General features: G+C 47.8%; 1 protein-coding gene across 9 annotated transcripts in view; it reads right to left on the reverse strand.

The window, feature by feature from the left end:
* The window catches only part of ZNF532 (zinc finger protein 532), a 36,808-nt gene that overhangs the window by 4,806 nt on the left and 5,064 nt on the right, over window positions 1-26,938 (reverse strand). For 4 of the 9 annotated variants that reach the window (XM_054053997.1, XM_054054000.1, XM_054053996.1 and 1 more), the window contains 6 exons: window positions 21,013-23,369; window positions 14,003-14,184; window positions 11,894-11,933; window positions 11,099-11,322; window positions 6,658-6,820; window positions 3,210-3,488 (listed from right to left, as the gene is read on the reverse strand). In XM_054053997.1, coding sequence (XP_053909972.1) covers window positions 3,210-3,488; window positions 6,658-6,820; window positions 11,099-11,322; window positions 11,894-11,933; window positions 14,003-14,184; window positions 21,013-23,349 — 3,225 coding nt within the window. In that variant the 5' untranslated portion in view covers window positions 23,350-23,369. The remainder of the gene's footprint in view (window positions 1-3,209; window positions 3,489-6,657; window positions 6,821-11,098; window positions 11,323-11,893; window positions 11,934-14,002; window positions 14,185-21,012; window positions 23,370-26,938) is intronic. The other 5 variants (XM_054054001.1, XM_054053998.1, XM_054053999.1 and 2 more) reach the window with 4 other exon arrangements.

Consider the following 26,938-nt stretch of genomic DNA (forward strand, 5'->3'; position numbering starts at 1 on the left):
AGGAAGAGAATCTTTCCAGCCAGGGAGCCCAGGGGATTATCCCACAGACACTGACGCACTAACAGGGCTGAAGAGAGTCACAAAGAAGTGAGAGGCACAGCCTGATGCCAGATGGAGGGACGTCTGCCTGGGGAGCTCTGGGGTTTATTTTGTTGTTAAGGGGAAGGAGAAAGACAAGGAAGGAAGCTGGAAAGGATGGAGTGGTCTCCATCTACGTCATTCCAGCTGAACATGGTCACAGGAGCTCTGGTATCCAAAGAAATAACATCTCCCAAATTGCAGAGTTATGAGTCCCAGGAATGACTGACACGATCCTGTCCCTTTACTCCTGCCAGCCCAGCTCAACCAGCACACCTCATCCACCCCAGCAGCAGCACTAAGGGAATGGAAACATTACCCATCAGGTTCCCTGCTCCCTTTCACAGGCTGCTCGATTGTTCCTAAGAAGAAAACCAAAACAGCATCTTGGCAATTAAATCCCACCCTGACCAAACAAATCCAACTGAGGACCTTTCCACTTTCCTTTTCAACACTCCCTCCAGGGCCTGGATCTCACACTCATCATTCCCTATAACGATTCCTGCCAGAATCAAGGGGTCCTTGGGCTGAAAAAGAAATGGATTTTATTGGAACCTCCCCAAAGAAATCTGGATGGCGTGGACCCAGCTTTCCAGTGTTCCAGTCAGAGGGAGGACGCATGCCTGCCAGTCGGGCACAAGTGAAGTAGCAGAGCATCTTGTACCATCAGTCAGTACCTAGAAGGAAAATCACATTCCTTGGATGGCTTTTTCCCGCTCTAGCAGTGATTGTAGTTTCCCTTCACAGTATAAATAACATTCTCCTTCCTGCATATTAGGAAAATGAACAAGACAAGTCATTAAATTTTATTCTGCTATTCCAATTGAGGACATGGAGCAAGAGACCTGGATCAACATCTGGAACTGGACCCTTGACTGGGGTCCCTGTTCTGGAAAATCCACCGTAGGTCTGTCCCTGTGTTCAAAAGCATGCAATAGCAAAGATTGTCTTCATGGAATAATGTGTAGGATTTGGTTCACTTATTCTCACCTTCTGAAAAAGTGACAAGCTCCTACACAATGGGGATGCACAATAATCCACATGAAGATCCTAATATCATGAGCCATTTTCTCGTGCCTAATAATGACAGAATAAGAATTCTCAGTCCTAAATAATGACAAGCTTGAACTGCTCAGAAACAGAAAATCATCCATCTTATCTTTGTGCTTGGAGGAATGGACTTTCTGCTGATGTTCATATTCTCCCTCATGGCTCCAGTGCTCTTGAACAGCCACAGAGCAGCCAGGGCAGATCTGCAGAGTTGGTAGCAGTATTGCAAGTTATCACTAACAGCGAAGTCTGGGAAAAAGGGATGTCTGGAACAGCTGAAGGAGTAAGAGCTGTTATGGTGAGATGAAAGACTTTCTTCTGTCAAGCCCCAAAACCTGGAGTGTCGGGGAAGGAAAGAAAGGCCGCCCATGCCAATGTGGAGCAGCCCCCTAGGAAGCAGGATGTGGTCATTTTACTGGGGCCGCTCGACAGGGCGCTGTTGGAGGCACAGCACTGTTCAACCTCAACTGCGTCTTCACATTTAAAGGACAATTAAAACAAAAGGAAATGGACATATTTCACTCTTAAACTGTTATGGGTGAAAAGCTGACAGTGTGTATGCCCAGCACACATTCTTCAATGTTAATGCATTAATCCACACACTTTGCAGTGTGCTCATGGCTGTGATGTCCAGGAAGAGCTTATAAAGTAAACCAAAGTGTGAGTTCATATCAGGGCCCCCATCAAGAAGCAGCCCTACCCAGGCTGTACCAACACCCCTGCCCACGTGTCTCTGCCGAGTGTGGACGCACCACACACTCCATCAGAAAGGCAGCCAGAGGACTGCGCTCCATGGGACTCAGGCCTGCTTGCAGCACCAGAGCCACTCCGTGGGGCCACCGTCTGTGACACTGCACACCGGCAACAAGCTCCCAGCCTCTTTACAGCAGGAAGGCTGGAAGGATGGAGTGCGAGTTAGGGAAGGCAAGCAGAAATACAGAAACATGGCTCCTGGCAGTCAGGGTTGGGTGCTGTTTGCTGGCAGCTGTCAAGAAAACTAGAGATGGCACTCGGTATCTGGCACTGCCAGCCTTTCCATAAAACGTCTATAACCAGAACACAATCAGGTGCATAGCAGCACTAGAGATAAGCGCTGCCACTTGACGGGACACCAAGACCTCTGGAAATGTGCAATCCATCATCACTGCACATTAGCATCCCAAAACTGCAGATTCTCACTCGGGGTGACTCCTCTCCACTTCAACAAAGAAGTCAGTTTCGCCTTGCAGTTCCGCTCCTTCTCTGCAGCCAGCACAGCCCATTAGCTTAATTCCCCGCTTCCCAGCTGAGGAAGGAACCAGACCATTTGTGGCAGCACACCGAGAGGGACAGGACCAGAGGACAGACAACTGCTGCGTGCTAGCACCGGGCCAGTGCTTGCTGCAGCCTCCCCCTGGAGGAGCGGTTCCACTATTGCCTACCCGCCAACCGCCTTAATTCCATTTCATCAGCAACACTACGGGATGCAGCATGGACATCCAGCTGTCTTTCTGCTGCCTGGAGAATGCTGCATTCCCGTATTTCTCTCTCAGTCCACTTCAACTAATCTACCACAAATCTAGCTGCTTTAAGCACAACATTCAACCCACACGGATCTACAAGCGTACCCTTAGGGCGAAGTCTTGGCCTCAGAGGGTGTCTGCCTTCAAACTGGAATGCCATTCAGCACGCACCAGACCACTAAACCTAGCCTCTATTCCCAGAGTCTTGACAGCTAACGAACTTTCCAGAGAGAGAGGCAACTGCGAAGGCACAAAGGAGGAAATAAGGACCCGGGTCAGAGTAGATGACTTGGACAAAACATGGGGACATCTTTCACTCTTTCCATCTTGAGGAAGTTTTGGTATTGGATGAACAAGCCTATCATTGAGTAAGGGCACGTGCATCTTCTCCATAGAACTATGTAGGAAATGACAATGGCCAAGCAGCCAAGGGGAGAAAGATGAAATTGGTACAAGAACTGAGAAAAATAATTATGGAATTTAAAGGAATCGTTTGCAAAACCACAATGGAATTTGGAAAAGGATGACGTCATATTTCAGGCTTAACTCACTTTTTGTAATTGAATACCATTCATTTACCTTCCCATGCTCTTTCCTCATGTGGGAGATGTAAACGTCTCTTTGAGTGAAGAGCCTATCGCACTCCCAACACGTCCAGCCAGGATTAGCTACCTTTTTAGGCTCTGCCTTCTTTATGGGAGAAGGCGATTTCTTCTCCAGCTTCTCTGTCCCGTTGACAGACTTTGTGTCCTCCTTGTTGTGCCCGGCTGAGTTCTGAGTGGTGGGTTTGGTGCTGAGGGGTAGGTTTATCCCCAGGTTTGGTGGCCCCTCAACACTTTTCAACGTTCCATGCATAGACTACAACAAAGAGAGAAACAAAGCACAGAACTAAGCCAGACGCAGATGGCTGTACTGACAACACGCAAGCACCTCTGAGTCAACAGCCTTCGTTTACTCCTTCGTCACACCATCACCAGATCACACTCAACTTCAGAATCACAGCTAAGCAAAGACAAGGACTAGCACAAAGAGAAACCAGCCAGCAGCACTAACAGGTACCGCCTGTGGCCAAAGAGGAGTTCTCTTCACCAAAAACAAAGAGATTGTAGGTTATGTTTAAACTGCTCCTCCTTAATACAGAGGAGAAAGGGCTCAAGAGATTCTGCTGAGTTTTATTTCTTGCTTTACTTACCTACAATAGTCTGACCATCCTCATTGCAAACTATGTGACTGAAGGTGTCTAGGAAGGGAAGGTTTTTACTGGCAAATTTACCTGGCACACTAGTAAAAGAGGCAAGAAAAGGCACCTCTGGGAAGGTCAGGCACCTCCATTGTTTAGGATATGCTGGTTAGTTATGTTAGGCTACGCTTAGCCATGAGCACCCTGACATGGGGCTGCACTAATGAGAGTCCTTGGAAACAAAGGTGTGTGGGGCTGAGGGGGTCCCAGGGCCAGGAAGAGCTGAAGAGGGCCAGGAAGAGGGCCAGGAAGAGGGGTCTAAGTGCATGCTCGAGCACCCTGCAGCTCCTAGACACTTTCCCACTTAGACTTTAAGTAAACCATCAGTAAGAAGGGGAGAACTCTTCCACCTCCTCCTTCCCCAGTTTCTGGAGCCAGTGTCATATGGAATCACGGAATGGTTTGGGTTGGAAAGGACCCTTAAAGCCTGTCTGGTCCAACCCCCTGGGGGCCAGAGGGGACATCCTGAGCAGGGACATCCTCAACCAGATCAGAACCTGTCCAACCTGGCCTTGAACACCTCCAGGGATGGGGCAGCCACTACTTCTCTGGGCAACCTGGGCCAGGGCCTCCTCACCTTCACAGGGAAACATTTCTCCCTAAGATCTCATCTCAGTCTCCCCTCTTTCAGCTTCAAACCGTTCCTCTCATCCTGTCACTACATGTCTTGTCAATATGTATGTCCCCATCTTTCTTACAAGCCATCCCAATCATCATTATTCTTCCTACAGCTCATCTCAGAAACTAGAAACATTCGATATGTTCTTGATTCTGAGAGTATCAGAATACAAATCTATTCTTCACTGTAAAACTTCATTATGAAGTTCTTGCGTAAATCCCATGGCCTTTGGGACCTCCCACTGGCTCTACCGCAAATGTCAGCCTGATCTGTAAAGTGTGTTCTTCTACTGAACAATTTCGGTGGTTTAGAACACTGAAATATTATTAAAAGCAAAGCCCACAGGAGCAGCTGTCTAGCTCCAAAAACAAACTCAAGCTGTGCAGCAAAGGAGGAGGTTGCCTTCCGTGTCCCACTGCACCAGCACAAGAAGAAAGAAGCATGGGTGGAGGGGAAGGAGGCTCCAATACTTCCAGGCAGCTGAAGCCTGACCTGGAGACTCCAACCCCACATGTAAAATGTTGTAAAACTTTCTAAATGTCTTTTAAACACAACACCTGAAATTCAGATTCTTATGTGACAATAACTAAGAAGCATTAAAGCAGACATGGAGTGACAGTGCTCACAGCACCAACACCAGCAGAACCAGAGCATCACAGCTCCAGTCCCTCCCTGCCTGTTCTCCTTGCCTGTCGGAAATGTTTGCGTAGCTAGCCATGATGGAAAAATATGATATCCATCTTGCCAACAGGAACCACTCACATCTGGAGCAGTTATTCTAGGCCATTTTTTGTACCCTTAAACAACCTCCTCTCGAGCATCTGTCTCTCTTTCTGCTCCATTTGCACCTGAGCACCCCCTGCCTCGGTGGCTTCTGCCTATGCTAAACCACCACGCTCTATGCAGCCCGTCTGAGCTCTGCCCTTGCCTGGCTCTCGTCCCCTCCCTGAGCCCTCTTCTGTTTTCTCCTGCACCCTGTTACCAGTTATTTCATCTCCTGAAGTCCCTGTACACATCTCTGCTGCTGTCCCTACGCACACTCTAGATGCGAAGGCGCTGGCAATTCTGAACAAAAGCACTGATGCTGTCACTGCAGGGGTGTGCTCCAACCCTCTGATTTTGTTCTCAGAAAGGGCTGAATCATTTACAGTGAGACAGGCTACAAAAACGCACGACTACTGGCAGGGACACCAAAGCCAGAAGGGGACCATTTAAGGTATCTGGCATAAACATTAGACGATTCTTACAGTAAGCATTTCCAGTTCAGAAACAAAGGAAGCATCCAGTCCTTGTGTTTCTGAATGCCCTGGGTCAGCTCTTCCCTCTCTCCTCCTCAGCTTTGGGGCTGGCTTTAAGACTAGCGGTCTTCACATGCCTGGTGATCCTGTTTTCAACATAACTTCAGAGATTTCTGAGGTTACAGGTGCCATAGTAAGGACTGAAATGCGAAATGACGGTTACAGCAGACAAGATGTCTGGTTTCCCTCTGCTCTACATACAAAACTTACTGTGTCTTATGCGTTGCTGCTAGGGAAGTCCATGGAATTAAGGACTGCTCTTTCAGCCTGTAATGCTGTGCGACGGTGTAGAGAACTTCAGGGGTTACTGGGAACCTGCACTGCTGGTCCTTAATAACACAATTTGCAAGGGTGACAGCAAATCTGCTGCAGTTATAAGGGCATTTATGAGAAAAGCCACTTCAGGTTGTTTTCAAAGCACATGTGTTCATGTGGTTAAGTGAACACATGCACACGACCTCTACGTCTATGCCAGAAACAGAGTGGTTCCTGACTGGCAGACGTTTGATTTTAGGATGTACTCAGCACTCCCAGCTCCTAACAACTGGAATAACACTGCAATGCTGTAAACGAGGCTCAATACTCATTCAGAGCAGACTAACTTCACTGTGCCCATTACTATTTTGATAAATGACCTGTGGAATGCCAGGTATGGAGACAGTCCTAGCTTTCCAAAATCAACATTGCAGACACACCGAGGATAAAATATAACATTTGAATATTGGAGAACATCATTCACTGGTTACCCTTTGGAATTATTAACACCCCCTCTCTAAGCACGTTACCCCGTGCCTTTCACAGCATTTTCTCACAGCATACATCTCACGACAATGGTATCTAGGAAGGAAACAAGAGAAGATGCCCACACACCTTGATATGGTCCATCATAAGCTGTTTCTGTGCATACAGAAGAGAACAGTCTGGACACTTGAAAACAGACACCTTCTGGTTTTCAATGTGCTGATCAAAGTGGCGATAGAGCAAAGGTTGCAGAGTAAACACAGTGTCACACATAGAGCATTTATATATTATTCTAAAACAGAAGTACAATAAAGAGTGTCAGTCACGGCGATGGTCCCTGCAAGAATCATGATGTTAATTTTTCTCAGCAGACAAGATCTCACATGGTTAAGCAATCATTTCACGCTGCCCAAATGGTTACAGTTAAACTAATTCAAAACATCCTCAAATTGCAAAACATGGGAGCAGCAAACGGGAATGTAGAGAGAATAATCATTAAAAAGTGCAAACAAGAAGGAGAACACAACAGGGCGCGCCAGTTATCTGTGATGCCAGTGCCTGCTTGGGGCACACTGGAAGGTAAACACTTCAGTCTCTGAACTCACATTATAACCAATGGACAACAGACCTGCTCTGGGCTACAAAGGCAGGGACTGATTCCATCACAATGGGGGATACTTCAAGGTAAATTTACTTTTGGCAACATATAGAATCATGGAATGATTTGGGCTGGAAGAGACATCAAAGCCCATCCAGTCCCACTTCCCCTGCCATGGGCAGGGACACAACCCACTGGATCAGAGTACTCCAAGCCCCACCCAACTTGGCTTTGAACCCCTCTTGAATGTTCATAGCCACTGTGTGGCTTTGACCCCTCGAATGCCAAGCCTGGCCTCTGTGAGAAGCTGACTCTTCATGGGACGGTGCTTCCCCCTTGTGCAATTCCAATCCTTTACGACTCTTTGGAAGTGATGTAGAGACACCAAACCCACAGCCTCCTCTCCCAGAGCGCATGTGACTTTCGACACAATCTACTGAAATCTCCCATTCTGCCAGCCAATATTTCAGTAAAAGCTGTAACAAAAGCTACGTCTCAGCAGCTAAGAGTGGAGAAGCAGCGCATCCATGGATGTCATTTCAAAGTGCCTTAAGAGACAGACACGCTGACTAACCAAGAACTGGGTGAGCACTGGCCACTAAACCACAGCACCTGAGAATGAGCAGGACAGCGCAATCCTGTGTTACAAACTCCTAAGAAAGCTATTAAACAGCCTGAAAACAGCTGCATTCATAGCAGATCCTTGCCAAGTGCCTGTCCGATGGACAAAAAACAGGGGAACCAGACCCACGCTCCTCTTGACCAAACTGCTGCCACAGCTCCCACAGGACGAGTCTGAAACTTGTTTTGTTCTGCTAACGATTTTATAATGGAAAGTATAGTTTAAATTGCACTCTAGGTAAGGATTTGCTCATTGGCTTTGCATATCCCTCTGTTTGTACTAAGAACAATTCCCTGGCACCTAGAGGTGAGCCCTGGCATCAGCCATTCGGCTGCAACCCTATAACAAATCCGTTTAGAAACAGCAAACAATTCCATTCTCGCACAAACTTCACACTCTAACCTGGCAAATGAGTGAAAGGAAAGGACAGGTGAAAGCGAAGCAACACAGACATTTGCCATGGATCACGGGAGGAGAGAGAAACCCAATCCATTAGCCATGGTACTTCAGAAAAGTTCACCTGAACTCAGAAAGCCCACACGTGGTGCTTAGCAGCTCTGCGGAAGCACCGTCCCGAATCCCAGTGACTGCAGGCTTATCTGTGCCCTAAGGAATGCCTTTTCATTAGAAACCCAAAGGACTCTGCTTGCTAGCATGCAGAATTCTCTCAGTATTGTCCAAAATGCTGCAAGTCCTTTCGATACCCCTCTTACCATCAGCAGCGCCCTGGTCAGGAGCTCTGAAGAGCACTCTGTGCTGTCTCAAGATGACAAGAACAGGGACATGAATGGCTTCAATGGCCAAGACATTCACTCAGTCCAAATACTTGAAATAATGAACAATAGTACCTGAACCACAGTAAAAATGTCATCTTTGTGGTATATTGCAGCAGTCCCAGCTTCTCACACGTGCCGAGATGAATTCATTATTCACACAGTATCCTCTGAGGACCTGGGGCTCCGGCTGTGCTTTCTGGGGTGAACCCTCTTTAGAGGTCGACTGACCTCACACCACTGCCTTAGCCTGACCGGCACGGCGACCAGGAACCCCCTCCCCATGCTCAGACCCCTCACCTTACGGTCCACAAAAGTTTCCCAAACACTTCTCAGAACAAGTATTTGAGCTTCTAATGTTATTGCTAACCTATACCGCTTCAGAATCCCAACTGCTCAGACAATTTTGGTATGAATGGTGTTACAGAGCATGCCAGGAATAGGAAATACTTTTTGGTATGAACTGGTGAGAAGGAAATGCCAGGTTCCTAATAGGCAATACCACCTCACATCAACAGAAACCCCCACACTCCACCAACAGTTCTAATGGAGATCCAAAAAGACAGGTTCTGGGGGAGGCAGTAGGGTCCCTGTCACCAAGGCTTTCTGGATGTGGTGGGACAGGGTGCTAGACAGCCTCACCTTGGCTCCCTTCCCACCAAAGGCTGGACATAATGATCCTTCAAGGTCCCTTCCAACCTGGGCTGCTCTGGGATTTTAACATAGAATATGGCAGCAAATAAACCAGAATCTGAGCAACGTTACAAGCATTTGGTACCAGCTTAGCCAAGGCTGTGAGAAATACCCTCAGGAACCAATGAACTGAAACAAAACATTTCCTTTGGGAACGGCTACCAAGTGGCTAATGCTGAGGAGAACCACAGGTCCTGACAGCTCGAAACAGACCTCATCAACCAGTGAAACAGCAGCCAGCGTGAGCAGCCTCAGTGCTGGGAAATGAAGGCAGAGAACTCTGAACACTGCAGACTGGGAAAACCCTGCAACTCACTCGTCACCTTGACTAGAACTGGCAAATTTAAAGAAACACCACTCTGAAGAGGAGCACTCAGCTACAAATTCCACCCTCCAACAGTACTTCACAACATTTTAATTTAGTCTTTTTATAACCAAAATGAATTCATCAAAGAACTCAACTGTGAGCACACCGATATGGAAAGCAAACTAACACAAACTACTCAGCTTGTGAAGCTGATCAGAAACAGTTCAGCAGATCCAAGTGCAACGCAAGGAACATTCCACACCTTCTGTATGTGAAGAATCTAACACAGATGGGATCTCAACCTTTTGGCTTTCTCTAACAGATCCGAGACAGGTTTGGATTCAATTTTGGTATTTGGAGACCCCATCCTGAACTAAAACAAAGCACCATTTGGCACAGGGTGGAAATGTCTCCATTTGGGATCAGACATAGTCTGTTGCCATTTTGCTTTAACGCAGGTTTAAACAGCCCAAAGAACAAATCTCCCATTAATATGTTAGAAGAAACAGCGGGAAACCAAATTCTTCTGAAAACTGGTTAATACAATACCTCTCATGGTACTTTGTTTCTCTCAGCTGCCTCCAGTTTTCCTGAGCCTGCAAGTGTTAGAATGCACCAGGGAACAGTGCGGAGTGTGGTACCTAACAGTGACTGACCACTGCACTTGGACCCGTGAGGAGGAACAGGACAGAGGAAAAAGGTCTGCAATGAAGAGGCACCAAGCTAAGACTGAGGAGATTTGAAGCCTGACTTTCACGCCCATCAGCCCCTGCAGCTCCCACTGGCTGCAGAGAAGTGGAGCTTCCACACCTTTAAAACAGAGACTCTGCAGCCAAATCCCCAAGACCATCATCTTAAGGAAGCAAAACACTAGCTCACCACTCCCAAACCTATATGTTTCATGAAGAAAAACTGAGCAGGCAGAAAGGGGAGGGGAGACCCTGCGTGAAGAACAGCACTTGACAAGCAAGCAGCCCCAAAGCGTGGGGTATGGCAGGCGGCTGTCACCCGGGAGAAGAGCTCAGCACCCACCTCCCCACAACCTCCTTTCAGGAGCTGCAGAGGGCGATGAGGTCTCCCCTGTCTCCTGCAGGCTAAACAGCCCCACGTCCCTCTGCTGCTCCCAGAACACCTGTGCTCCAGACCCTTCCTTCCCCAGCTCCGTTCCCCTTCTCCAGACACACTCCAGCAACTCAATGTCCTTCAAGTCTTAGCAGATGTTTTTTTGGAGAATCTGAACTGACAGTAACAATGCACGCCCTGAGCACATAAAAATAAAAGACTGAGAACACACTCGCTGCCTGTCTAAATCCTTCTGCCATTCCTGCATCACTCTGGCAGTGCACAGTGTTTAGAGGAGCTGCTGTCGTGGTGTGCATGGAAATCCAACCCATGCCAAACAAGCCACCCGCTAAAGCTCATGAGAACATGCCACGAACCCCCATGTCACCAGCAGGATGAGGAACCGCCAGCTGCACAGCATGTGACTTTTCAGGTTATCAGCACAGGACAGAAAGCAGTTTCACAAGTCATTATCACAGCGCAGGCAAGTGCAGTAGAAGAGTGGTTTTGCTTACTTTGGTTCGCCTATCTTGACCCCCGGGTGTTGTGTGTAGGCATGGGAGTGTGTGCTGGGCGCAGACTTAAATGCCATGGGACAGATAGGACACTTGTAAAAGACTTCACAGTGAGAACCTTGGATGTGAGACTTGAGTGCCGCCACGTCAGAGTAAACGACATTGCAGTGCACGCAGCTGCAAAGAGAGCGGAGAAGAGTCAGTTCAGCCTCGCCAAAGCAGTGCTGGAAGAAACGGAACAAACACTGATGGTCAGGAATGTGGAGGAGATAAACACACACGCACAACCGGATAAAATGTCAATTTGAACAATCCAACCAGAATCAACATAGAGAGATTTAGGTATCAGAAAGTGAGAACAAAGAACATTTCCCAGGTTCAATTTGAAAATCTGAGATGCAAATTCAGAATGTAGTTTGATGGCACCACAACAAAACAGAAGGGCCGGCAGAGGAATGGTCTATTGATTGTGGGAAGAACGCTTCTGTCCTCTGCGCATTTGCAAAAAGATTTTACCCAATGTGTTTCTATCACATGCACTGGATCGAGTAAAGGGCAACGCAGCAATTTAGGAACCACCCCCAAATGAAAACCCAGCAAGGAAAACATTCCCATTCCCCTCGTTCAGATTTAATGAAGACAAACTGGTAATGATTTTCTGTATGCGTAATCAAATCAGCGCTTGGATTTAGAACCAAAAGAAGAGCAATTTAGGCTCAGGACAGCTAAACCCAGTCTTTACAATCAGAGTGATCTATCAGATTGGAGGTCTGAGAGAGGTTTGCAAAAACGTACTTCCGCTGTGCCGAAAATGTGTGACCTTCCCGCATCTATTCTAAAATGAAACGACCAAAACATTGAGTTAATATTAGCACACAAGGATTTCTATACACAGTGGTCCCTCCAAGTACCACGTGTCCCGTGCTAACTGCTCCCAGTCAACCCAGGAATCAACTGCAACAGCAACTACAACACAAACATGTTTCCAATTGACCTGTGCTCTGCAGTCAGCCGCACTATTTAAACCTAAAAGGCCTCCACCCTCCCAAGATGTTAATTGCGGCATCTGTCATAGCAGTACTATTGCTGTCACATGAACACAAACCATTTTGGACACTGTTTTAATACCCTGATGACAGCCATACAGCAGGACACAGCTATACGCTGAATTCAAGAGTTCCCTTCTCCTTCTAAAATGTGTCTTCTTGGAATGTTATGCCAGTGCATTTTCTGAAGGATGATCCCGTCTGTCTGGGCCTGTGCAGATCCCCTCTGTCCGTACAGAGCTGAGCCTTTCGTTGCAGCAGCACAGAGCATGATCCCCTCGTGCTTAACAGATCCGCTCCTGAGAGAGCTGGGCTGCACCTCTCACCTCCCCATCCCACCTGGCCTGGGCTCCATTCACTCGGGATGTGACAGAATGAGTGATCCTCTGCATCCGCCACTGCAGACTGAAACAGTCTGTAAGGACCAAGCCTTCTTTTCCTGGGCAGCTGTAACAGCTTGCTTGTTTTCCCCTTGGAAGGAGGTAATTCAGGTCGGAATTTTCAGCTGGTTTTGTTCAGACAGCCTAAATCCCTGGAATCAAACCAAGCTCCCTCACAGAAGTCCTTCGGGAAGGCAAGGCAGGTTACACTGTTCCTCCAGCAAATGCGCCGGGGTGACAAGGAGTGCCGAGGAGTCTAGGAAGGAAGATGTGCACGTTCTCAGATGCTGTTCCTCTTTGCCTGAGCATTTTTGATTTGGCCTCACCACACACAGAATCCCAGCTCGGTGTGACACCAGATGTTTATGGTACACCTTGAAAAGTTCAGTAACTTTGGATTCACAGTGAAGGACCTGCAAGTCTTCTGCTGTCAGTGGTGCAGCCCAGGAGTGAATGCAGATGACTGCATGCACCACCCAAGGGACACGGAATAGGGAACAGAAGCAGAGCGGAGGCAGGGATGTAAGTAATGCTGCCTGGGAGAAAAGAACAAAGGAGAAGAACCCAAAGCAAGACAAAGAGCTGGGAGTTGTCCCAGGCCATGGGTTCACTCTGGAAATACTGTCACAGAAGCCAGGCTGAGGCAGTGAAAACGCTTCCTTCTCTCCGGGGAGATTGCACACCATCCCAGTGGCATCTCAAGGGCAAAGTTGCCTGCTGCTAAGGTTTTAAATTGCCCCTCTCCACCAGACAGGATGAACTGGAAACATTTCAGGAGCATGGAGCAAAGCCAGCTGTATGGGCTGCTCTTCAATCTCCTGCTGTGCTGCCTGCCACTGAGCGCCAGTAAAATTCTGATAAAACCATTTCCCAAGCCTTTCAAAACTTAACATTTCTGTGAAATGGCTCTGATTTCCATTTTCTCAGTGAGCTGCCACTACGGGAAACAGAAAAGTAAATGGGAAACTGAATAGTGACAAAGAACCAAAAGAGCAGGCTGTTTGAATGGAAAAGGTAATCTTGGAGCGATGCAAAGTCGAAGGAATCTTGGCTTCCAGCAGTAAAGCAAGCAAACAGACAGGCACCATGCTCCCACCAGCATCCTGATAATAAATCCTGGCACTCAGTACTGAAAATTACTCTTCTACAATCTAAAATTCAGTGTTCTGAAACAGCTCACAAAGTTTTTTTAAGAAATGTAGATCTGGATTCTCTCGACCTTGTGAACTGTGAGGTCCCAGATCTGTCACTTTATGGCTGGATGAGATTAGCTGATGTTCTGATTTAATAGCACATAAACCAAAGCTGAATCCTAAGGTGGCATTTATCCCCAAATCTATAGCACTAAAACCATTTTTGCCATGACAACCGTAAACCCATAAGGCTGTGTTCTACAAACAATGCTTGTGAAAATGGAAAATGACTGTTAAAAGCATAAATTACAGACAAATTGACATAAAAGTAATCATTATACTGACCGAAACCCAACTCTCCGGGTATAATGCAGGCAGTTCTTAGTGACATGGGTCTGGAAGTGGACAGATCTGCAGATTGCTCCACATTCGGGACACGTATATGGAGATTTGTGCTGATGGATTCTCTGGTGTGACGCAAAGCTGCACTGGTTAGGAAGCAGCATCTGGCAGATAGTGCATGTCTTCTAAACAACAAACCAAAATAGATTAAACAAAAGGTTTGGTTCAGCTATACACAACGTCTTGTGTCACACTGCAATACATCAAATAAGAGGTTAAATGTTACGACTGCAATGTGAACCAACAACAAATTCAGGCCCCGCAGGACAGAGCTGGCGGGTGCTGGAAACTGGACACGTTGGGATGCTGGGCCATTCTAACCCATAAAGCTCTTCCATGCACCACTGGCAGCGGGGGATGCATGCTGCTCTGCATGGGTTTTACCTGGATGGTGCAAGGGGCCGAGTACCACGGGACAATCAAACCGTGCAGTTGTAACTCCATGCAGCATGTGGAGTGAGAGCCCCACCAAATACACGGTCTGTCCTGTTCCTGACCCTTGCTCCTGAGGAGTTCTTACACTGATATCCACAATGCCAATAAAATGTGATGGTATCAGGCAGAGAGCGCACATATCAATTCAAAATGTATTTCTCAGGCTAAAAGATAACATCTGCATTGTAGATTGTGTGTCTGAGTGAAACCAGAGAGATAAAACATCCATAAAGCTTTCCTTTGCAGAAGCAACTCACTAAACTAATTCTTTCCTTGTGTTTTGTTACCCAAAAACAATTGAAAAGAATCTGAACTCCATGCTGACCAGATGCTGTATCAGGAACACTGAGGTTCGTTGGGTGTTTTGTGCCGCTTTGGGAATGAAGTGCAGGTGCTGCAGCCCAGCTGTAAAACAGCTTTGCTTTGGCTCGGGCTGCTTTCCCTCTCTGCAGGGCACAAAGAACACACCAGTGAAAGCGCCCCAGAAGAGGCTCTGGTGACAGTATCCCAGCTCAGAGCTCGAAGCAGAGAGCTGACACCCGGCATGGAGCTGCGCTTCTGCTTAGCTTCAGCCAGAGAAGCTGCTCCACTGATTTAATGGGAGCACTCATGGTCTCGGGGCGGAGCACAAGCACAAGCCTTGGAAGAACAGGGCTTTAACTGAGCTTCACTTCATAAGACTTTGCCTTGCAAAGTTTTTCAAATTATTAATTCTTATTAACTGGGACTTTAGAATCTCACCAGTGACTTAGGAAGACTTAAAAACAAACCCAGGACTCCTTTGTGCTATGGGTACTTATTAACATTAGATTTGCTTATGTTAGAAACGTTATCTGTAAGAACCTTGCAGATGTGCTGATGTGCACATCTTGCAAGAACACGGAGCAAAACAAGATCTCCAAAGCTGCGTTATAAATGATTTCTTACCCAATGTAATGAGGAAATCATAAACTGCATATTTAAGAAACATCCCTTGCCTCATGGTAAAGACAGGTGTCTCACAAAAAGCCAGCCCCTTCCTCCAATGTAGGCGTCTCTCCTTTAAACTTCACTTAAGAAACAAAGATCCAGATGACAGAGCAGCAGAATTGAAGCTGTGGAAGCAGCAGTAGTGTTGCAAACAGCTCTCACAGCACCCTGACTTACCAGTGCCAGCACCTATGCCAGTAAAATTAACCCATTCTCATTTAATCAGTGGAGATGAGCACCAACTCCAAGAACAGATGGAAAAAGCCTTTATAGTCACTGCATAAATGGTTGGTTTTTACTAATAGGACACTGTTTAACATTGAGGTCTAACATACCTTCTTAACTGCCCCAGCACTTTCAAAGTCTCACTGATGTTCTAAGAACAAGTCTATGAATTACAATCTGCACACTCCATTTTTACTCCAAAACACCCTAATCTAAATGCTTATTTTTCGGGTGCACACCAATACTTTGGTTCTGTATCTAAAGCCAGTCATTTCAAACAACACTGTCACCAGGGAACACCTCGTGGCTATGCACACAGCAGCCAGGAGTGAATTTCCATCCAGTTCACCACCAGTGCTTACTTGGTAAACACGTGGCCCTGGTACCTTCAAACACAGCCTCCATCCAAACAGCTCCCAAAGGTCCCGATGGCAGCAAGATGGGAAATGTAGGGCATCACAACGGAGGGAGTTAAGCAAAGATCTCCCATTACTGAAATGCAGGCTCAGTATTGGTACTGCTGCCAGCCCAAAGGATTGGCAGATGGTACGGGTACATTCACCACCCTTGGGAAGGCTTTGCCGGAGGGGAAGTGTCTGCGGGGATTTGGAACCATCACTTTGCGACACAGTAACTCTGAAACTGTGTTCCAACAGACAAATGTTCCCTTTCAAATGGCATAGAGCTGTCCTCAGCTGGCTAAGGGACCCACCACATCCCGCACTCTGGCATGGAGCGAAGCTGGGCTGGGCTTTTGGCTTTGTCTTCAGCTCCGGCCTAAGGACAAACCCCGACTGACCCTAACGCTGCTGAAAATGGGGCTGCCACATCAGCTCGGCTGCCGCACCGCTCTGAAAACCTATCCTTCCCCATCTGGGCACTGATGTAACAATGGAGACTCTGGAGTGTTTTTCCATTACATAAGGAAATAGCAAACCAGAACTTCTTATCCAAACAACAGAAACACACGGGGTTTCACAGCCCCTCCAAAGCCTTTCCCCTGCAGGAAGCCGGGATGCTAGGCCAGAAGAGCCACACGACAACTTTGCAACACACATCCTGCAAGATCCATCTGTAGTGCTGGTAACTCTTGATGCCAAATGCCAATAACACTCTTGGCTGTTTTGGGGAGAGCAGTAACATGTGAAATTGTAACGGATTCCAGCAGAATCCAGAAGAATCTACCGGGAAATATGGAAATTTGGCACGTTTGCTTACCATTTTATTTTGGGCTTAAGGAGGCACTAACTTACAATCTTCTCATTCCAACCCCTACCAAAACAAAACAGTTTGTGAAAACCACCACCTGTCTGCATTTACAGTCAAAGTTCCAGACAAAAAAAAAGGGTCAGAAAGGACAATGGTGGAGGTAGGAAATAAAAGATCCACAAGAACTATGAGGCTGGAGGGAAAGGAGCTATGCAGTGACCAGGGGAGCGATACTCGTATCTGTAAGGTGTACGCTAACAGTAATTAGCCCAGGTTTTCTGCTTCCACCCCAGTAAGCAATGAGGGTTTCATTCTGCCTGCCAATAAGCAATCCCATTCCCTTTAACAGGAATATCAATGGGAGTACAAAATTCCAGACAGGTACCAACTTTATAGGGAGCATCTTTTAATTGCTGGGGCTGCTTTACTACTCTTTAGTGTAAAGGAAACATTCTACCTAGGTAACAGGGCTTTGGGAAGAACAAGAGATAACAGTTCCTGTTCTTCCCAACTCTGAAACACAAACCAGCACACAATTCCCACTTCCAGAGCAATTCCATGGGCACCAGACAGAATGGTAACCTGCAAATAATAACTGCTTTCCTATCAGTTGTTTGCCAATTCCAAATGTTTATCTTTATTCCTTCTTCTTCTCTTCCAAAGTTAGAATACCAATTTCACCTTCCTTGCCTCTCTCTTTCCCCCAAACAATGGGAGCTTCACAACAAAGAGCCAGTTCCAAGCACTAAGAAGGAGCAAAGAAGTCAGAGTGTATTTTGTCCAAGCTTTTCGAGGGGTAACAGAGAATGAAAAAAGTACCACGTTTATTAACAAATGCCTATACAGAGCCTTCCCCCCACATCCACCACCCCTGCAGCAATGCTTGGGGCAAGAAACGGACACGAGGATAACAAAAGGCGTGCAGGATGCACTGCCCTCCTACAGCAACTCCGCAACGGACGTTTCAGCGTGGAACACTACCATGCGCAAAGAAACCCAAGGTAAACAGGACCAGAACTGAAAACTCTGCTGGAAACAGGGAGAGGGCTAAGGAAGATATGGAAGTTTTAAGAGAGTATTTCAACATCGAACATTGAAAACTGCATTTATTAAGGCTGTTTTAAAATGGAACATGAAAACAGCAGCAAGGCTGAGATCCGTGCCCTAGTGCACCAGTATTGTGGCCTGGTTCACACATCTGCTATTAATAGGAAGTGAGTTCCCAACCAGAGACACGGACAGGCAGCAGGCAATGCCAACTGTTCTCTGCACCTGCCTGGGCTCTCCTCCCTCCAGTAAACCACCAGGACAAACAGCATCTGCCGAGACAAGGAAACTTGGCAGCCACGGGGCAAAAGCGCCCTGCAGAGGCACCAGGAAAGGGGGAAAGGTTCCTACAGATGGGCTTAGCTGGCCTGGCTGTACAGAACAGGGCCCCATGGAAAGTGAGCACTTCATATCTTCATCCTAGTTCCTTTCTGGGTTTTCCATTCACCTTCCCTCGCCCTCCCATCCTGCTCTCAGCATATCCATCCGCCTCCCACCCACTTGCTTTGTCCTAGTGCCTTCCTCATGGCTTGGTTTTATAGTGTAAGAACAGCAGCGTTTGCACAGGGACAGCTGGACCTTTCCCTACAGGTGACAGCTAACGGACCCGTCATGGGAAAAGAGACAGCTCTAACACCAGTTAGCACCAGCACAGGAGTTGGCTACAACCCAGTTATCCAGTAACTCTGTTTGCCATTCACTCCTGGCCTAGGGTTCCCATAGGCGAGAGGAACACCTGGTGTGCTCCATGGAAACCTCCATGGAATGCCAGGCAGTGCAAGCAGGGACAGGTAACCTGGGACGTGTACAGAGACACTGCCCGGTTGTGTAGGGATGAAGTCAGGAAGGTCAAGGCACAGCTGGAGCTGAACTTGGCATGGGTTGTAAACACTAACAAGAAGGGCTTTTACGGGTATGTCAGAAAAGGAAGGTCAAAGGGAAAGTACGCCCACTGATGGCTGGAAATGGGGATCACGTATCAACAGATGAGGAGAAGGCTGAGGTACTTAACAACTTTTTTGCCTCAGTCCTCACCGATAACTGCTCTCCTCGCCCCTCCTGGGTCACAGGACAGCAAGATAAAGGGTAAACCCCCTCCCACAGTAGAGGAGGATCAGGTTCGTGACCACCTGAGGAACCTGAACATATATAAGTCCATGGGACCTGACGAGATGCATCCCAGAGTCCTGAGGGAATTGGCAGATGTTGTTGCCAAGCCATTCTCCATGATCTTTGAAAAGTCCTGGCAGTCAGGAGAAGCCCCTGGTGACTGGAGGAAGGGTAACATTGTGCCCATTTTTAAAAAGGGTAGAAAAGACGACCCTGAGAACTACCAACCTGTCAGCCTCACCTCTATGCCTTGGAAGATCATGGAACAGATCCTCCTAGAAGCTATGCAAAAGCACATGGAGGACAGGGAGGTGATTAATGGCAGCCAGCATGGCTTCAACAGGGGCAAATCCCGTATGACCAACTCAGCGGCTTTCTATGATGGGGTAATCGCAGCACTGAACATGGGTAAACCGATGGATGTGATCTATCTGGACTTCTGTAAAGCCTTTGACACAGTCCCTCAGAACATCCTTCTCTCTAAACTGGAGAGAGATGGATTTGATGGCTGGACAGTATGGTGAATAAGAAACTGGTTGGATGGTTGTATTCAAAGAGTAGTGGTCAATAGCTCAAAGTCCAGATGGAGATCCATGACGAGTGGTGTCCCTCAGGGGTCCGTACTGGGACTAGTGCTATTCAATATCTTTATCAATGATATTGACAGTGAGATTGAGTGCACCCTCAGCAAGTTTGCAGATGACACCAAGCTGAGTGGTGCAGTTGCCACACTGGAAGGACAGGAGGTCATCCAGAGGGAACTGGACAGGCTGGAGAAGTGGGCCTCTGAGAACCTCATGAGGTTCAACAAGGCCAAGTGTAAGGTCCTGCACCTGGGTCAGGGCAATCCCCATTTTCAGTGCACAATGGGGGATGATGTGATTGACAGCAGCCCTGCAGAGAGGGACTTGGGGTGCTGGGGATGAGAAGCTCGACACGAGCCGGCAATGTGTGCTCGCAGCCCAGAAGGCCAACCGTATCCTGGGCTGCATCAAAAGAATCGTGGCCAGCAGGTCGAGGGAAGTGATTCTGCCCCTCTATTCCTCTCTTGTGAGACCTCATCTGGAGTACTGTGTCCAGCTTTGGAGTCCTCAACGTAAGGATACGGAGCTGCTGCAGCAGGTCCAGAGGAGGGCTACAAAGATGACTGAAGGGCTGGAGCAACTTCCCTACGACGACAGGCAGAGAGAGTTGGGCTTGTTCAGCCTGGAGAAGAGAAGGCTGAGAGATCTTATAATGACCTTCCAGTACCTGAAGGGCCTACAGGAAAGCTGGAGAGGTGCTATTCATAAAGGCTGGTGGTGGTAGGACGAGGGGGAACAGGTACAAACTGGGGAGGCAGATTTAGACTAGACATTAGGAAGAATTTCTTCACCATGAGAGTGGTGAGACACTGGAACAGGTTGCCAAGGGAAGTTGTGGCTGCCCCATTCCTGGAGGTGTTCAAAGCAGGTAGGATGGGGCCTTGGGCAGCCTGATTTAGTGGGATGTCCCTGCCCATGGCAGGGGGAGTGGAACTACATGATCTTTAAGGTCCCTTCCAACCCTAACTATTCTATGATTCTATGAACCAATGCTACTGCAGACAAGCGAACGGTGAGCTGTTACCGAGACAGTTAAGGGGATTCCACAGGACACTCAAATTCCAAAGCACAGGAAGAACCACTAAATTCTTAGCAAAGATCTCTATTAATTTCAGCTTTCGAATGTTCAGTGGTAAGAAAGCTCATGCTGAATTTTAGCCAAAATAGACAGCACCACTTTCAGATCTCAAGGCCTAGAAAGGTTCTAAGAAAACTCTCGCTGACTTGCTATAATTGCTCACAGGGTTTTTTGTGGTTCTCGTTTATGCTTTCAATGACCGAGGTTCCAATAACAGCTAAATGAAAGTGAAACCACATCCGAAGACTCCTAGGCCTAGAGACGGAACATTGGAATGTAAACGTATGATACTCTACTTGTCCACTTGCGTCTGCAGCCTGCTGGAAATGAGTGGCAAGGGATGTCTCATCCTGGAACACTTCGTTACACTCCAAACACTTTAGACTATGCCTACAGAGTTTCGACGGATCTTCATCCAGTGGCATGGCTGGAATCACAGGAGTGCTGGCTGGGGCCGATATCACCGTCCCCGTAAGGCCGGACTGGATCTTTGTGCCAGCGTGTGTGCCTGCTGCCCCAGGGCTCGGGAGCAGAGATGCAGCAGCAGTGCCTGATGGAGACGCTATCATCTGATCTGCTGGCACTGGCTTTAGAATCAGGTGTGAACACTGCATTACGACTCCCTTTTCCTTGTGTCCGCGAGCGTGAGAAAGGAGGCTGCACTTATTGTAGAAAACCAAGTTCTTTGTGCAGTGGTTACATGTCACTTCGATCCGCACGCTCCGCCGGTCGTAGTGCTGGGTCAGGCTCTTCTCGAGTGCAAATGAGTCGCCACACTCCAGACACTTGTAACCTCGTGTCGGTAACGTTATTCCGGCATTGGCAGGGGGGCTAAGGTTTGGGATGTAAACTGGAACGGGATTGACGCTACTCAGCACCTTATTGAATGCTTCCACGACCGAACTCTGCAGGGATGACACCACCTGCACTCGAGACACCTTTTTTGAGGGCTGGGAGGCTGCCGCAGAAATTATTGCCTGCTTGATTTGCTGCTGAGGTTTGGTGAGCACTTGTCGGAGTTCGGAGGTGGTCTGAGCACCCTGAGGCAGCAGGTTAAGGTTGGCGAGATGGACTGTCTTTGGCACGAGTTTGGCACTGGCGAGGCTCGACGCTGGCACCACGACGGTCTGCTGTTGGATGGCGTTGGCGGCTTTGATAATGGCGCTGCTGGCACTCTGCACTGAGGCAGCAGATATCACGGTGGCTTTCACTGTCGTGTTGTTAGCAAGCTTCAGATTGATCACCTGCGAACCCGCTGTTTTAACTGCTGACACGGGGAGAAAGGCTGTGGCCACAGGTTTGATTGTGACCTGTTTCGGTGCGAGTTCTGCTGAGGCGACTGCGTTGGTGACCACTGTGGACTGAAGAGGAGCTCTGGGAGGAGAGGAAAGAACAGCAGCAGAGGTGGGTGAGGACAGGAGAGACATGGAAGTCACCATAGAAGGGCTCTGCTCCGGCTTTTTACCGGAGTCCAGATCGACCTCAGGCAACACTCTGGTAACAGTTCTCTTGATCTCCCCAGAGGAAGTCTTGATGGTCTTTATGCGAACCTTGGGGATTGCTGGTGTCGACCCTGCAGGAGAAGAGGGAGACCCTTTGCTGCTGTTCTCGCTCGACACGCTCCGGGGACTGTCAGGTGGTTTGAGAGACGGCTTCTTAGCACCATCGATGAGACTCTGCGACTCAGGGGATTTCTCAATGGCCCGGGGACTTTCACTCAGGTCTTTCGGTAACGGAGAAGATTCTCCTGAGTGAGGCTGCAGATCTTTACCGGGGTCTGTCGCTGCCTTTTTAGCGCTCAGCGCTGCGATTGCAGCAATGCACGAGGAAAGCTTGGCTGATGACTTTGCTTTGGACTGCGAAATGCTGGACAGACTGGTGTCACTTTTCTCAGTGCTCAGTTTTCCATCAAGCACCCTGTTTTCAAGAAGCTTTTCAGAACCATCCTTTAGCAATTTGTCCTCTGTTTTTCGAGCTTTGAAAGGCTCGTAGACACCTAAATTCATGGAGTTTGTCTCTGTCTCTCGTTTAGCAACTTTATTTTTATCTATACTGCTTGAAACTGGGATTCCAGACTTCATCAAGCTCTCCCCCCCAAGCACCTTCAGTTTGTCATATTCCTGCTGGGATACAGATCCTGCCAGGACATTGGCTCGGAAATTTGCCCGCATCTCCTCTTTGTCCGGAGGGTCATCCACCTCAATTTTTTCATCATCATCAAATTCTTCAGCGCTTGATATCGGGCTAAACTGGTTGAAGGCTGAATCCTTCAGTGCAGCCTCAGAAACTGACCCATCATCTTTAAGTGACTTCCCCTCATCCTTACTGTAACTATCGAGTGCTGACGACGTCAGAAAGCCATTGTGCAAGCCATTGCCTGTGGAATGGTGGCCATCCTTGTCCACACCCTCAGAGGAGTCAATAGTGCGCACGTTTTTCACGATGACACTCACGCCAACATCAGATGACGATGGAGCATGAGCATCTTCATCTGTGTGAGCATTCTGTTTTATGTGGCTTTCATGGTCGTCGTGTCCAGACTCAATAGCTGCTTTCGGATCAACCATGTCTGGTATGTCAAAGGCGGCGAGGAGGTCATCAAAATCCGGGGTCTTCATATCCCCCATGGTCATGTATTTGGTCGTAAGCAAATCTGTGAAGTAAGCAAAGTCATCACATCAGTATTCAGGCTCCAACAGCACAGTCTTATACAACATACGCGTGTGCTCACAAAGATCATGCTAAAAGCTGCTGCGTCACCTCTGAGGTAGTACTGAAGAAATTATACCTTATAGCAGTGCTCCAGTCAGACTCCTACCCCAACAGTTAGAGGAATCCAACCCCTTCAACTTCTGTACCTGAGCCATTCTGTTCTCCCCAGGGACCTTCCTCCTGCCCTCTCCTACACACACCAGGATCATAGAGATACCTAGACTTCCATGAAAATAACATCCTCCTCAGTCTGGATTTTCCCCATCATTTGTGTTCTCAACCTGACAACCCTTCTTGCAGATGGCAACAGATGTGTTTCACCTGGCAGTTTAGGACTATTGCAGTGTTTTCTACCGATTTAATTGCTTTATAAGAATTACGGAGTAAGTATCTCTGGGTGCTCACAATCTCTTTCTTCTCCAACTCCCATGCCCTACTGTATCCACACTACTCCTGATGTGTGTCTCACCTACTGTAAAGACCTCCCATAGCGGGGATCCCACAGCCTCCAATGTAACTTATTCCCATCATTCACAGCTTTCAGTGTTATGTTCTGTACTGCATAATCTGAATCTCTCTGGATGTGATCTGCATGAACTCCATCTGGTTCTGTTTCCCCCTCCTCTCCGCAGCAGCACTTTGCTCTGAGACCACCCTGTCCCCTTAGTCGTCTCCTTCTTAGGCCAGCAAATACCAGAGCTTTAGGGTTTTCCTTCATCTCACAGATAACATTTTGCAGATGCTGTTCTTTCTGTTCGCCACTGGCCTCTATGGTTGTTTTTTTCCTCTTTCCAATTCCCAAACCAAGCAGGTCACTCAAACCCAGAACTTTAGGAATGCTGTGTAAACATAAAATTTAGCTCTGAGTGCCCTCCGTAGGTTTAAACCCCTCAGGGACTTTTGCCTTTTTCCAGAAGTGTGCAGGGAATCACTTGCAGAGATCTAAAACAACCCATTACAGAAAGCGCAAATGCCTTTTTGCTCTCTTTCCTAAGTACGCTCAGGTCCAATTTGTATTGTTGTGGCAGGGCTGGCTTTAACAAACTTTCACTGTGCAGTAATTATCAGGCCAAGGTCAGTTCCCATGGGAAAGACACCTCCCCAAATGAGTGTTAGAGTTAGATAGTGCCCCTTCAGGTGGCATCCTGCCTTTGTATGGCCACTAAGGACTGGAAAACAGTTACATAGCTCCATGTTCTGTCTTCAGTATGGATCAACACAGGCCACCAGAGAACCATGATGTGTCAAACAGCAACAGCACTCTCCAAGCTCCTTGCATCAGTTCAGAGGAGCAGGAAACAACGTGCCAATGGAGATGCACCCAACAACTTCCTTCCTCCTCCTCTCAGCTCACTAGCTGAGCTCTGGAGGGAAGATCCTTCCCACTGTCGAACCCAGCTGTGACAACGCTACGAGAAGCCAATCAGGGCACATGTGTGCTTAAACACTCATTTTTACGTGTATTACTATCATCATGGGCAGCGCTGTGACCACTCCTCGGAAAGACGCAGTTCATCACAATGGCCAAATCTCTCTGCTGGACAGAGATGCGCAGGGCTGGCGCATTCAGCGCATTGGCTACCTGGGAGTCATCTGGGACTCCACAAAAGGCAACTGAGGAATGTTTCCCAAGGACACTGGAATACACAGACATTCCCGATGGCACCTTCAAATAAACACTGTTTTTGTAACTGTTTACCCGGCCCACTTCATGGTTGTGTTTCTTTGTCTGACATTAAATCCTTCTCATCAGACCAAGTCCTTCTGCAGAGCTGAACTCGGCATGTGGTTCTCTAGGAAATACGAGTGTGCCATTGCGACTGATGAATTTACTCTCTTAATTAACTCACAGTTCCTTTACTTAATGGACAATCTATAACAGCCTATCATGGCAAATGCTCATTATCAAGACTGCACTACTTTTGTAAAGCACACGGCTATAATCCATACTTATCAGGCATAAGATTGCTTCCTAATGCTGCTAATTCTGGGTTTATTGTGTATTTGTTTAATTACAAGATTTAAAACCCCATTTATTCAAAAGCAAATTTCTAGCCCTTGTGCATTCAGAACAGGTAACTGAGGTAAAACGAACACAGAGTTAAGACGAGAGAGTGGACAGGTAACAGGCACAGTTCAGCTCTCACAAGACACTGACCCATCGTGTTCCACACACATGGCAGCAGGTGCCTTCCCACACCAATGCAAGGTGGTGACCACGCTTACACACTGCCCTGCAGGCCAGACTGCAGGCTGCCCCCAGCCAGAAGAGGATCAGGACCCCGTGGAAGGGCCACAACTGTAAAGGTGTAAGCGGAAAGTGAAAGAGCCAGTCCTGGAATGAGTGCCTCCTCTGAACAGCACGAAGAACACGCCAAGGGGTTTAGCCAAGGGAGGATCCCTTTGACTGTTCCACTGGCCTGCTCTTCCCAGTCAGCCTTTTCACACCAGTTCATCGGATAACACATGCCAGCAAGGCACTCAGTTGGGTAATTATGTCAAAACAGGAACCAGTCCGTGAGAACTCACTACCAACAGCGGCACAAGCAGGACAAGAATCTGATGCTATGCCCATGAGAAGCAGTCAAATCCCTGCGTATCTCTTGGGACCTTCCTGTCCTGGCTGTCAGGATGGAAAGCCTAAGGATGCATTCAAAGGTTTTAAAAGGCTAAAGGGGAAAACACCTGCAAGATGTACCACATCCAGGAGCTACTGCCCTAACATCAGGGATCCAGAGACCATTTTGGAACGGTGCTCTTGTACAGCAACTGTGTGTGCAGATGTGTGGAAAGCTGGAATATGCAATGACATGAATAACACACAAAGAAATACCAGAGCTTAGAAGGGAATAGCTGTTTCCGAGCATCAGTAAAGGCAGGTTTGTTTCACTACATGGAATTCTCATCACTCGTCCCCAAGCCCTGCAAGTGGAAGGACTGGAGCTGTGTGAGGGAACCCACCAAACCTTCTCTTTCATGCTCCCTGCCAAGGGAGGAGCAGACACACAGGGAAGGAATCATTCTGTTTCACTTCCTAAGCTGATTTATCCTGTAGCTGGGGCTTGAGGGCAGCTGTGGATGGGGCCAGTGTTCTCCACAAGGAAGGCCAAGCTGCCTGTCAGTTGCTGCTGAAATTGAAAGATACTTCTGGTGTAAAGCTGAGCCAATTGTCAGCACTGGGAACAGACTCAGACTGAGGAAGTTCAACAGCCTAACGAGGAGAGGGAAACGGAATCAGGTCCTGCCTCCAAACCATTCTGATTTTGATCTGTCAGGAACAAGAACAACGCTTTCCAGGCCTAGCAAGGACCAACAATACTCCTCCCTTTCCGATACTGTTCCAGTTCATATTCTGTACCCATGAAGGCTTCTAACTATCATTTCTGGATCACAAGCATGGTTCTCCACATTCAACCTCTATTCTTTGATTTCATCACTAACATTTAAAGAATTGGCCAGCGTTTCCTCCTGGACTCTCTCCCTCCCAGCTCATCCGAATCTCCACTGCTC

Source organism: Cuculus canorus, chromosome Z, assembly GCF_017976375.1.
Source record: "Cuculus canorus isolate bCucCan1 chromosome Z, bCucCan1.pri, whole genome shotgun sequence".
Lineage (NCBI taxonomy): Eukaryota > Metazoa > Chordata > Aves > Cuculiformes > Cuculidae > Cuculus > Cuculus canorus.